The 14,104-nt window shown below is 29.7% G+C and overlaps 1 protein-coding gene across 1 annotated transcript; it reads left to right on the plus strand.

Moving 5' to 3' along the window:
- The first annotated feature begins 19 nt into the window (after positions 1–19).
- LOC108915924 lies at positions 20–8,079 on the plus strand. The gene is made up of 6 exons (XM_018722084.1): positions 20–282; positions 562–795; positions 2,220–2,471; positions 4,099–4,293; positions 4,736–4,867; positions 7,727–8,079. The coding sequence occupies exons 2-6, from the start codon at positions 667–669 to the stop codon at positions 8,015–8,017; spliced, it is 999 nt and encodes a 332-aa protein (XP_018577600.1). The 5' UTR covers positions 20–282; positions 562–666; the 3' UTR covers positions 8,018–8,079.
- Positions 8,080–14,104: the final 6,025 nt, after the last annotated feature.

Below are 14,104 nucleotides of genomic sequence, written 5' to 3' on the forward strand. Positions count from 1 at the left end.
CACTAATCCCACACTAAACCCGAAATCTGAAATTATCTAAAATAAAAAAATGAAATAATTGTAGTTGTTGACGAAAAGCTAGAAATGTACCTTCTAGATAAATGTTGAAAGTTCCTTTTATTGTATGCACAAATTATATAATTTAAAATCGTTTTGACTGGGTGAACGCATCCCCATAGTCAGGTTGCCATGTTGCCACCCTTCAGTAAGTTGTAATTGGTAATCTACAACGTAAACATGGCGTTTTGGCGTCCGCCTTTCATTCATAAAAAAAATGTTAAGGTAATTAAACACCAATAGAGTTATAAAATTTCGTGGGTATTTAGAAACAGGTATTTACATATTACTTACTTATTTAAAATATTTTTCTTATAAGTATAAAACCAAGTCTTGATTATTTAAAAAGTTTCTAGGTCACTACTAGTAAATATTATTACACATACCTACTTTCCTACTTGTTTCCTTGAGTAGAACATGAAGGGTTGTTAATGTATTTACTGCATTTATGCAAACATCATTAAATATTTTTGTGTCTGATATTTAGTGTTGATATTATTTTAGAGTTGAGAAGCTGGCGAAGGGGTGTGATGAATTTTGGTTAGGAGTCGAAGGTACGGGAAAATGGACTGGTGTGGGGCAGTGCCTTGCTTTTAGTGGCAGAGGGACATGCAGTCTGAGCCTAGCCGGTACATCCATTCGGTGTCTGATCTTTTGTATAGTACTGACGAAATTGAATTTTTACTTGACGATATTAGAGACCTGGAGCCTAAAAACTATAAACCTGAAGATATTCAGGTAGTTTGTTGTAAAAAAGGGAATGACTTAGAATTAGTTGTTACTGTGCTTGAGCATGTTTTTTATGTTTTATAGTTATTTTATTTTGTAAACGTTTTAATAAATTTTGTATTATTATATGGTTTTTGTATTTGAGATTTTTAATTTTTTGTTTACAAACAATACCATCAGCTGCAAGAAGGTAAAACGTGTAAGACTACTCCTATTTAGTAATGGATTCGACTGAAAATATAATGAAATCTCAATGCAGTGTTAAGAAGAATTAAGATTAAAAACCATACGAAAATGTGTGAAATATTCACTATTTTATACTGGGTGATCCAAGCCACAATGCCACTTAAAATTTAAATGAAATGCACTATTTTCTTTTATTTCAATCGATTCGAAAAACTATTTTGTAATTTTAGTTCAAATTTATTTAATATTTTTTTTGTGTAATTAAAGTTTTCCGTGATTTTGTTTTGTGTGTAAAAAAAATTGTTAATTTGATGATTATTTGATTTATACCCAATATAATCAGAAACAAGTTATAGAAGCGAGTATGATTTGGATTAGCTAGTATACAGTACCGATATATTTTATTCACATAGTTTAAGACTACTTGACCACTTCTGGACCCATCAGCCATATAAAACTGATAAAAGGTGAATGTTGTGGAACTAATAAAAAATATGTGCTGTACTACTAGGTCAGTAGATTTTTTTTTATCGCATATTAATCTATGAACTTTTTTTTTTGTGAAGTACTGTGAATGTAAAAGTGTATTAGTTAAAAAAAATTTTTCTTAAGGTTGGGGTTAGAAAACTTAGGAAATATTTTTAATTTTAGTAAAAATTAAATTTTTAGCACTAGTAATGTAACTAGACATGTTATAGAATGTGAAGAAATTTTTATCTGAATGATTTTAAATAGCAAAAATGTGATTAACGATCAATATCTATAATAAATAATGGTACATACATTTCTTTTGAAATTTAAAGTATAACAGGATTGTGTTATATAAATCGTAAAAAAATATTTTTTTATTATAACAAATATTTGTGCATGCATATTATTTTCGTTACTAAATATATTTTTGTTAAAAATTCACTTGTACTATAAATACCTATATCTTGATTATTATACTCCTGTCTTTAAAGTGTATGATAATATTTGCCTTTAAAATATTACCTAATTGTTAATATACTAATTTGGGATAAATATAATACGTACCTATAGAAGTTTGAAACGTGGGATGGCCTATCTTTGAATAATAAATTTATGGTGTTTAACCGAACTTTGTTAAGTGATATATGTATTATAATCAAGATAACTCTTGGTTCATCCTGATGATGTGTAGAGCAGAACGATAGAAACGGGCTATCGCGTGTTGCACTGTTCGAAACTGTTCATGTCCGATGTGTATGCTAGATGTTGGTTTGCAGGCCCCCGATGGTATGAGTTGTGTGTTGCAGGACTTTGAGATAGCGGGCAGCAGGACGGGGGCCCTAAGCGCTGAGTGTGCGGGAGGTTGTGAGTGCGAATCACCCCTTGGTACAGTCAACTCCTGGGACTCGCACTCTCACTACCGCCGTCGCGCCGCCTCGCCCGATCTGTCCCTATATTCGGGAGTTATCGTCTATTGCGACCACACTCACCTCAAGACGCCCACAGGGTTCTGCAGGTTACTGCTGCTGGTAAGTAACGCCTATATCCAATATATGCCTTTTTATGCTCCCATTGCGAACTATTCCAAGAACAGTTCATAAAATGGTTACCCACTATTTTTAACATGTTTCTAGTTGATGTTTCACATCAACTATTTTGAACCGTTCACTGTTGTAAACCGAATAAGCCTTATGGTGTCTGGAAGCAAATGTGCCATATTTTATAAGTAGCTTGCTTGAAAGAAAATAAACCGATTGAGATTAAGCTAAATCAATACAATTTTGCTTTATCAAAAAGATTATAATCTTACTTTTTTTTAGATAACTAAATCATTTTTTAATATTTTCTACAGAAAGTCTTTTTTTTTTCTGCTGATATATGCTTTTAAATGTAGATCCACAAGACAACATTTGAAGACTATATCTGTAGGTTACTTCTGAATAGAGATAAATTTATCTAAATCATTAAGTTTAATAAAGGCATAGATTTAGCAAGAGAATGAAGTTTAATCAGATTCGAACACACCTGAATACCGAAATACTCATCTCTCTGTTACTGATATCCGCATCAGAAAATCGAAATCTATTTTTGCCATGGTCTGTGTACCTGGTTGCTACCAGTTACAGAATTACTTTTCGCTCCCTTAGCTTGGAATATTTGACATGTCTTTGTTGTTCTCAAGCTAGGCTCAGTGGGTGCGGACTGGATATAAAATTAAAGAAATATGTATGTATTTAGGTAACATTTATTTTCATCCAAGACAGCCCCTTCGAAGTGTGACCCATTCGTTTCCGGACATCCTGTATGCAGTATCGACTGTTACAGTTTTTCATTTTATAGAAAATTTTTCTTGATAAATAATTCGTTTGTATTTAAAATGGCGTTTTCTAAAAAAATTTAAGTTTATATTACAAGGTATTCAAGAAACAAAAAATTGAGAAATGGAGGAAGAGTAAACTGCCCCTGTTATATCGACGTAAAAAATGCTATTTTACAATTAAAAATTATGTCAGAATTTCAATTTGTGGTTAAATCAGCATACTTTGACTATTCTGAAATAAAGAAAAGGAATCATTGGATAAAATATATTTATAATTTGTTCAAGAGGTACTAAAAAAGAATAATTTTACTTCTGTCGGTTCTGCTATCAACGAATATTTATACTGACATTTTTTTTTTCAATTTTTATCTTCCTAATGATATATTTTTTGTTTTTGATCAAACTGGGTTATCAACAAATTAAAATTTTGGCATAACTTGTTAACGTGTCCTTATTTTAAAAACATACAAATTTCTTTATCGAGAATAGCTTTTTTGTAAAGTTCAAAACAAAAATGTACTCCCCTTTCTACTCTAATCGTGGATTACTGTATTAAAATTTGGATGGAAAGATAAAATAAATGAACTGGATGAATTTTGAAACAGTTTTGAAGAAAGTTGGAAACTTGATGCAGTATTTCAATTACCACTTACAAGTCATGTAAAAAAAACTTCTTAGCCGCCTCTTCCAGATTATGGCTTTAATTATTTTTAATCTTAAATATGTTACAGAGTTTTCATTGCACGAAGAGTTTTTTATATTGACTGTAATTAAAATTTCAATTGGTGTAGCGATAAGCTCATTAGTTCAATGAAAAATAATACACTTTGTTGTAGATAACGACCTTAGCTTGCTTAGCATGTTTATGTACGTCTGGCACGGTGAAGGTGGGGCTTTTCATGCTTCCATTAGTGGGGCGACTACGTCTGATGATGTTCGTCACACTTTTAAGTATCTTTGTTACGTGTCTTCTACTGTTTCTTGATATATCCCACATCATATACTTGTTTCCATTTAACTGGGGAAAAGTGGTAAGCATTTCTTTCGTAATTTAACAGAGTTAAGCAGAAGACACACCTATTCCATGTTTTAAAATAATTGTATTCACTAATTCATTTTATCTTATACAGGGTGTCCCGTAAGTATATGTACAACGGAAGGTCACAGATTCTAGTACTCAAAATAGGCCAGTACAGGCTGATTCACCTATATCTCAAGTCGCTTGGCTGAAAAATTCTTGAATTTGCCTAAATCAACCTATTTTGAGTCCAGGAATCTATGGCCTTCCGTTGTACACATATTTATAGGACACACTCTATATTAAGGTACATATATATAAATTTCTACAATTAAAGACTTTAGTCGTTTAGTTCTCTAAATGGATGATTTAGTGATTCAATTGTATTTTGTTTGTAATAATTTATATATCCATCCACTTAGTATAACTTATTTAATAAAAAAATTCTTTTGCAGAATGCATATTTTTATGTAAGCCTTAGTGTGTTGTTCCTCGTAGCTTCTTCACTGATTTTTCACATGATCTTCTTATCAGAGGCCTTTTCTTGGGTCCCAAAATGGACACGTCACCAATTATTAATCACTGGTGTAAGTATAGAACTATTTTGTGAACGGGTTACTTGCCAATTCACATGTTCCTTTTTACTTTTTAAATCATTAATACAGAAGGTGTAAGGAAATAAAGTGTCAAAATGAAGGAGCATTTTTCTTTCATCTAAATTTAAGACACTTTCTTATAGAAGCGTTCGCCCCCAAAGTCTTCATTTCTAAGGTACAGGAAATTGAAAAAAGTATATCTCTAAATATCTTCCGAATAAAGGAAGATATTGTAAAAAAATTTGGATGGGGTATGTTTCTTTGCACTGTCTTAAAAATTTTAACACACCATTAGAAATATATGTTTTTATTAATTTTGAAAGCATAGTTTATATTGAACGAAATAGATCTCTCGATTTTTTATTTCACTATCTTCATTAGTTCAGGAGATATTTAGAAACATAACATTCTCTTGAATAGTTTAATATACTCTGCACCTTAAAAATAGGGGTTTCGAGAACAAAAATGTATATAAGAATATACTAACTAATATGCTTTCATTTTTGACACACCACTCTGTACACCCTGTATGTATATGTAAAAAAATATACAGTATAGTGTTGCAATATATCACTGACAAAACTGTACAGGTGATTTTTGTGACCAAAAACTAGAAAAAAAGGGTTTTTACCATTCGGGCTACAATTTCTAATGTACAATTTTATTTTCTAAAAATAATGTTCTCTTGTTAGAACTTCCTAATGTGGACGGTTTTGGAGAAAAAAGGCTTTTAATTAAACTCTTACAATATTACGGTGTATAAAATAAGTGACTTTTCTCAAAGTACGCTTACGTCAAAACTTATTGATGGATGTCTCATAAACAACAAATACATTCTTAGTAATATTTTAAATTAATTAACCTTATATCAAAATTTTAGTGATTGACTGCACTTAGTAATGACTAATAACAGTCACTAAAATTTTGATATAAAGTTAATTAGAGTTTAAAATATTACTAAGAATGTATGCGTTGTCTATGAGACATCCATCAATAAGTTTTGACATAAGCCTACTTTGAGAAAAGTCACTTATTTTATACACCGTAATATTGTAAGAGATTAAAGGCCTTTTTTCTAATTTCTTACAATATTACGGTGTATAAAATAATTGACTTTTCTCAAAGTAGGCTTATGTCAAAACTTATTGATGGATGTCTCATAGACAATGCATTCATTCTTAGTAATATTTTAAACTCTAATTAACTTTATATCAAAATTTTNTGTTAGAACTTCCTAATGTGGACGATTTTCGAGAAAAAAAGCTTTTAATTAAACTCTTACAATATTACGGTGTATAAAATAAGTGACTTTTCTCAAAGTAGGCTTACGTCAAAACTTATTGATGGATGTCTCATAAACAACGAATACATTTTTAGTAATATTTTAAACTCTAGTTAACCTTATATCAAAATTTTAGTGATTGTTAGTGACTGCAGTTAGTAATGACTAATAACAGTCACTAAAATTTTGATATAAAGTTAATTAGAGTTTAAAATATTACTAAGAATGTATGTGTTGTCTATGAGACATCCATCAATAAGTTTTGACATAAGCCTACTTTGAGAAAAGTCACTTATTTTATACACCGTAATATTGCAAGAGATTAGATATTGTAAGAGTTTAAAAGCCTGTTTTCTTACAATATTACGGTGTATAAAATAAGTGACTTTTCTCAAAGTAGGCTTATGTCAAAACTTATTGATGGATGTCTCATAGACAATGCATTCATTCTTAGTAATATTTTAAACTCTAATTAACTTTATATCAAAATTTTAGTGACTGTAATTAGCCATTACTAACTACAGTCACTAACAATCACTAAAATTTTGATATAAGGTTAGAGTTTAAAATATTACTAAGAATGTATTCGTTGTTTATGAGACATCCATCAATATGTTTTGACATAAGCCTACTTTGAGAAAAGTCAACTTATTTTATACACCGTAATATTGTAACAGTTTAATTAAAAGCCTTTTTTCTCGAAAACCGTCCACATTAGGAAGTTCTAACGAGAGTACTTTATTTTTAGAAAATAAAATTGTACATTAGAAATTGGAGCTCAAATGGTAAAAACCTAACCTTAAAAAAATTTGAACTTAAAAGGTAATGGGCATGTAGCATTACTGGCGCCTTCTATGAAATATCCCAAAAATAATTAGACCAGTGTATTTGGCATCCTTAGAAATCCCGGAATACCTAATTTCATAAAAATATTTTGCACCGTTTGGGAATTTTCGTAAAAATTCTATTTAAAAAATTTTAATTTGGCGCTCTGTATCTCAAAAACAAGAGGAGATAAACATATAGTTCATAAGACAAAAAATTCTTATTTTTTGTCGTACTATCATCCCCTGTATTTATGGGAGGTCTTTCTGAAACAGCCTGTATATTACATAAAAATTTAATTCTTAATTTGAATGTGTAAAATAACAGAAAAAATGTATTGCTCAATACTGAATTTGTTTGCCGTGAAAATTATGACAAAATCGAAAAATTAGTCATTAAATCTTTCATGCAGTTCAATAAATTTACATTCTCAGAGAAAAAAATTTAGTTTTTTAATATACATACCATTGTAAATATTATTAATCATTGCCTTAGAACTTTTGAATTTTCTAAGGGTAAGATAACTTACCATCAGTATGTGTATTTTATATTGTGATTGGTACTTAATACCTATTGGCACAAAGCACTACTTTATATCTGCTGGCAGAGAGTTACCTACTATTTCATTATAATTATTTCAGTGGAATATTGCAACATCCTGTACAAGCAATAAATGTTTATACATTTTTACCATACCCGCTTCTCACATTTATGATGAATATACATAAAACTGTCCTTTTCAGACTCTAGGATATGTTTGCTGCCTGCAATCAGCAATAATATCTCTAATCCAGAAATGCCAAATTGGTTATTATGAGCCTGTTGATGAGGACCTAAGTTTCAATTTGCAGGAGAGGCAAACCTCTCCTCCAGGTTCGACACAACACAAAGTGAACCAAACAACGCACAATTACAAGCCTATTGTGAATTACCCACCAGTAGTTGCGTCCACATCTAGGCAGGAACCAGTAAATTACCTCGACGACGTTCAGCCCTGTTCGTCCAAAAGTTCTGACCCCTACAGGCTAGCATGATAGTTAAGGACTTTCTTAATAATTCTTCAGTGAGATATTAGTCTGTTTATATCACAACAGAGACTTCTATATGGTCTAGAATTTGTAAGTAAATATTTACAAATACCTTAATAAAAATATGTCTTTTAATACATTTTTAAATAGAATGAATATGGAATATATCATTCACTTCCTAGTTTTGCTTATCGGAAATAAAGTGTCGTTAGTTTTCTTGTTGGTACTGTGGAATTCTTAACAATGGTAAATGGTTAAAATTTAGGATTATCTTGATTATCTCCAGTGGATTTTACTACCAAAGTTTTAAAGAACATGCAACTAGTATGAGGTTCATTCGAAAATAAAGATAGAGAGTAGGTCAATACAATATAGAACTCAAAAATAAAAAGAAAGTAAAGGGACAAATTAAAATGTACAGAGTAGAAAATATGTATTTCTAAGATATACAAATTGACAACTCATGGTGTACCACAGATACCAAAAATAGTAAAAAAAAAAGTTCTAGGGATTTTTTAAAATTTTCGTGTGACCACCTTGTACAAGATAAAAAAAAATCATAGTCGTCCAACTCATTGCAGTACGAGTTGATCAAGTAAGATTTTATACCAAGAAAGGAAACATTTTGAAATTTATTAATTAGTGGGTGTGATTTTATTTTCGGAAAGTCTTGAGAATGATAATACAAATCTCATCTCGTGGGTCATGAAAAAAGTATAGTATCATTGTTTTTTTATCAACAAACAGGTCAAAAATTTTCAATTTTTCGTTCTACGTGTTATTGTAAAAAAACTATTAATCTTAGCAAAAAATGTTCAACAGACAATTTGATCTAGAGAAACTCATCTTTAAAATGAGACTTTATAAGTCAAAATTGCTTTATAAACAAAAAATTTAATAACTATTTAAATAAATAAAATCTTACCAAACTTTCCCAAAATGTGAGTTTTTATATCCTTAAAAGATGGGCTCGATCGGTCAAATAGTTTTTGCAAAATTCCATTTATTTATCCCATTTTTGCTGTAAAAAGGCCAATTTTCAAATGACTATTCCGGGGGCAGGGTTACGACTAAAACATTCTTTTTGGGCTCATTTTCTTCGAACTGACACTAAGTATCATCTAGTTAAAACAAATAAATTTTTTTTTAAATTTAATTGTATATAATTATTAACAAATAAAAGGCACTTTTTTCCCTAATAAACAAATAAAATAACTCCGCGGGTTTTAACTTTTGAAAGAAGTTATATACACCATTGGAAAGTTCGTAAAAAAACCTACAAATTGAAAAAATTTTATTTTTTTTTAACCAGAGGATACTTGGTGTCCCTTCGAAGAAAATGAGCCCAAAAAGAATGTTTTAGCCATAACCCTGCCTCCGGAATAGTCATTTGAAAATGGGCCTTTTTTGCAAAAATGGGATAAATAAATGGAATTTTGCAAAAACTATTTGACCGATCGAGCCCATCTTTTGCACATCTCTTAAGGATATAAAAACTCACATTTTGGGAAAGTTTGGTAAGATTTTATTAATTATTTAAAAAAGTTATTAACAATTAAAGAAAAAGCACTTTTTCCGTTAAATTTTGCAATAAATTTTTTGTTTATAAAGCAATTTTAACTTATACAGTCTCATTTTAAAAATGAGTTTCTCTAGATCAAATCGTTGAACATTTTTGCTAAGATTAATAGTTTTTTAAAAAAAACCCGAAAAACAAAAAATAACAAATTTTGAACCAATTGGTGAAAAAAAAACAGTGAGGCTATACTTTTTTCATGAGCCACGAAATGAGACGCCTCTTGTATTATTATTCCCAAGACTTTCCAACAATAAAATCACACCCAGTAATTTTCACGATTTCTCAATGATTTTTCACATTTATTCTTGGTCTATTTAAGGGTTATTTTGATATAAAGCTTTCTGATTGAACCTAATAAACACATATTTCTTTGATTCATAAATAAAATCCAAAAGGTATAAGAATTAAGGGCAAAAAAAAACAATCACTACAGTACGATAAAAAAAAATGGTATGAGCTGCAACTTCCAAAATCAGAAAACGTTAACAATGTACCACAATTTAAAGAGAGAAGACGAACTCATTTAGTCTGGACTGGAAATTTTTTATAAGGTATTTGGTATTTTTTATGTTTAATTAGTGCAAATAATTTAATTGCAATACAATATTTTTAAACTTTTTTTACAAAAAGTGTGTGATAGAATTTTGCAACAATTATCTAGCATTTTTACATATTTAAATTAAATGACAGTAGGTTATATCCACAACCATTCAATAATTACAATTTAGTTGTAATGAGGAACCAGTTACATTTAACAGTCTTTTTAGTTTTGAACTTAAAGAGTGAGTTTTTAAAATTCATAAAAATTATTTTGAAATAATAAAGTCGCCATTGCATAAGTTTGAAATTTGAAGTAATTCAGATTATTTGTAAATCTATAAAATTGCAAATAATTGTTAGGAGGAAAACACAGTATTATAGAATTATTTTTAGTTTTGATGCTTTTTATACTTATATAATTTGCGGATCCAAGATGAGAAGGAAATACAGAACCGATTTTCCAAGCTTTAATAACTTGCATAATAAAAAGCATCAAAATTGGCTCAATAATAGATAACTAAATAAGAAAAAATATAATAAACATTTAAAATTTATTTTCATTCATTTGAATAAAAGATGTGTTTTATAAATTACGTAATAATATAGTACTAATTACTTTCGCAAAATTATATTGCTTTTTCGACGCCCACTATATTTTTATTAAAAAAATAAAGTTCACAATAAATATTGATAAGAAAGCTACTTCAGGTAATTATTGTTATAGTATATATTCGTTTAGTTACACAGTAGACTGTTATTGGGATCCATATCGATAGTTTAGTTAAAAATATTTAAAATGACAGGTAAAAAGTGTTCATAAATCAAATAATTTAAGTAATTAGTATCTAAGCCCTATTACTACGTGTTTTGTATAGTATGTAAAGTTGAATATTTCACTGTACTTTTATGTTGTAAGCAACGTCTTTGAGAACTTGATTATTTACAAAAATTCTGATTTTATACAGCCCGATTTGCTGGAGGATGCCCATCACGAATGCCGGAATAAAAATAAAGTTGCTCGATGATAAGCGCTTTTAAAGGCCATCTTTAGTTTTCTTGTAACTTATTATAGAATATATGAGAGTTACAAGAAAATTAAAGGCGCTCTCTCAGAAATGCTAATCATTGCGCAACTTGAGAAGTTGAACCAACTTTTTAAGGTTTCCGTGATGGGCATCCTTAAGTGAATCGGCTGTATAACGTTAACACCTTACATTTTAATACCGTATATTGTACTTCATTTGGACAAAGTGTATAGGATGTTTAGTTAAGATTGATTCTTGGCAGCATTAATGTAACTAAGAAGCTTCAAGTTTGTTAATATGACATCGATTTCATCTGTACAGGACAGTACACAGTACACCGTAAGTGTCACCTAAAACTTTTTCCATTATTTCGTAACATAGGGAAAAATTGTGAGGGTAGAAACTGAAGTAAGCTTTTTGTATGTTTGTAAAGTCTAAATTAAGATGAAGATAAATGAACATCGGTTTATAGAACTAACATGGGTTTTTAAATGGAATATTCCAATTTTTTTTTTTACATTTGAATAGAACATTTTCCTACGATTGTAATAATATCAGCACTGCATATGTAAACCAGCAATTTCACTCCATTATCACTGCTTTGATTTCGATGTAGCTGGTTTCGGTATCATTGGATCGATAAGCGGCTATCAGGGCCTAATAAAAATTTTCAACTTGTGCAATAAACAGGTATTGATTGTGATAAATATTTAATTTAAAGATAAAATTATTAATTTGAAGAATTGATTAGTTTTATAAATAATATTTCACAATCTTTTTCTTTAGGCAATATGTTGTTTGTATGATGTGCCTGCAATTACTGACGTTAACAAGATTAGATTATGAATCTATTTAACATTTTAGATAATTGTTTTCATTCATTTGAAGTTTATCATATGTCTGTATATGACACACCTGACAAATTGTGCAAGATCTCTTCAGACTGAAAATGCTGCGCAGTCTGTTACATGTTTCTTACGATTTTGGCTCATCTGATTTAGCTAGTTTACATATACTGCAGTGGCGGCTCATCAGGTGACACAAGTGATGCACTGCTTTTTACCCGCATTTTAAATAAATTTTATAATTTAGATATAACTCGGGCTTAAACTACGGCGTGGAGGAACGAGTGATGCAGAAATTGAAGCAGCATCGCCCATCGCCTGCCTTTAATTAACAGTTTATACGATACGCATTGCCCAGAGCACGATTGTAATGGTTCTTGGTTAATATTTGTTTTATATAATAATTGTAGAAATGTTTCCTATGTATGATCCAGTAACCATAAAATTTCTTTGGAACATACATGTAGGTACGGTGCGCGTTAATGTTCGCAGAAATCCACAAGCCGAACTAATATTTCTATTTTTTATAAAATCTAAATGAAAATCTTTCTCACGAACGTCAGTTTTTCGGTAATATTGCGAATGCAACTAAAAATTTCCAGATTCATTTAAAGCCGTTTGACCAGCCATTTAAAACCAGCGCCAGCAGCGCTTTTTTTTTTCTTTTTAGTCAATCAATGAATATACTTCACCTATTCTCAATGTCATGAGCCGCCATTGATAAACTGTGATATAAGGTTTAATGGGTGTATCTCTAATAGTAAGAGATCTCTTTCTTACTAACATAATAGTTTTTACTATTTGTCAGGCAACTAACTATTTTCGGGTCTAACAAATATACTTATTAGCAAATAATTTGCTTATGACTCAGTTTTTTTGGCCTTATTTATATCTCCCTTATTATTAGAGATACAATCAAACATTATGTCACTGGAGTCATAGGAAAATGTTGTACTTAATATTTAGAAATATCCATTTAAAAAAGCAAATTTCCATAATTTTGACAACAGAAAATTTAAATATTTTTATAATTTTTGGTAGACCATCAGTAATTTCTTTCTTATCTAAACACCCTGTACACATACACTTGTCTCCAAGCAATGCCTAAAATTTATAACAAACAATTTTATTTCCGGTCTATTGATTACATTTTCCATACTTTTTAAAAATGAATATTTTTGTTTTCGTATTGTAAATTTATTACAAATTCATCATTTGCTACTTTAAACAATAGAAGTAGCATTTATTGGTGTTTTGGTAGGTCCCTTAACTACTGCAAATATAAATTTGAGATTTTCACATCCCTATTTGTGGTAAAATTATTTTGTATTTTTTTCAGTGAGTTAAATTTTGTTTAGTTAAACAAATTGTGTCGAGAAATTACTTTTAGAAAATACGAAACATATCGATACTTTGGTCACTTATTACAGTAATGCGAGAACTTCAAATTTTTACTTGCAATAGTTACATATACAGGGTGGTCCAACTTTTAATTGGAAAGGTGACGAAACAAATTATTTTAAGCGAAAAGTTTGATATAAACTTGAGTTGTAGTTTGTTTTGTGTGGATGTTAAAATTTAAAAAAAAAACACATTTTCTCATAGATCTCTGAGGATGTTTGACGTAGACTTATAAAACACACCACTGACAATTGTGCAAATCTGTTTTCGTCTTCTGAATTTTGTTTGACTTTTTGCTTTAGTTTGAAACGTCAACAACTTTTGAAGTGTGTGTAACAAAGTGATGTGTTTTTTGTACTATACTGTATGTTTATCTGCTTTTTCAGTGTGAGATTTTTTTGTTAGCCAAAATTATTTTTTCATAAAAATAACCCTTGCTCATCCTTTTAGAGCAAGAGTTTATTTCACTAATTTTAAAATTTTTTCCACAGGTGGCAAAATACCCAAAAAATAAAGAAATAAATATTACTCAAAAAAAAAATCTGAATTTTAAAATGATTCATTTTTTAAACAAAACTTCTTATATCTCGACCATTGTGGAACTTATTTGTAAATCAACTTAGCAATTTTTTTCTTCTCGTTAGATAAAGCAGTAGTCTAAGGTACATCAGTATATGGCAAAAATCCTCGGAGATCTTTCAGA

This window comes from Anoplophora glabripennis, unplaced genomic scaffold (genome assembly GCF_000390285.2).
Source record: "Anoplophora glabripennis isolate ALB-LARVAE unplaced genomic scaffold, Agla_2.0 scaffold1483, whole genome shotgun sequence".
NCBI lineage: Eukaryota > Metazoa > Arthropoda > Insecta > Coleoptera > Cerambycidae > Anoplophora > Anoplophora glabripennis.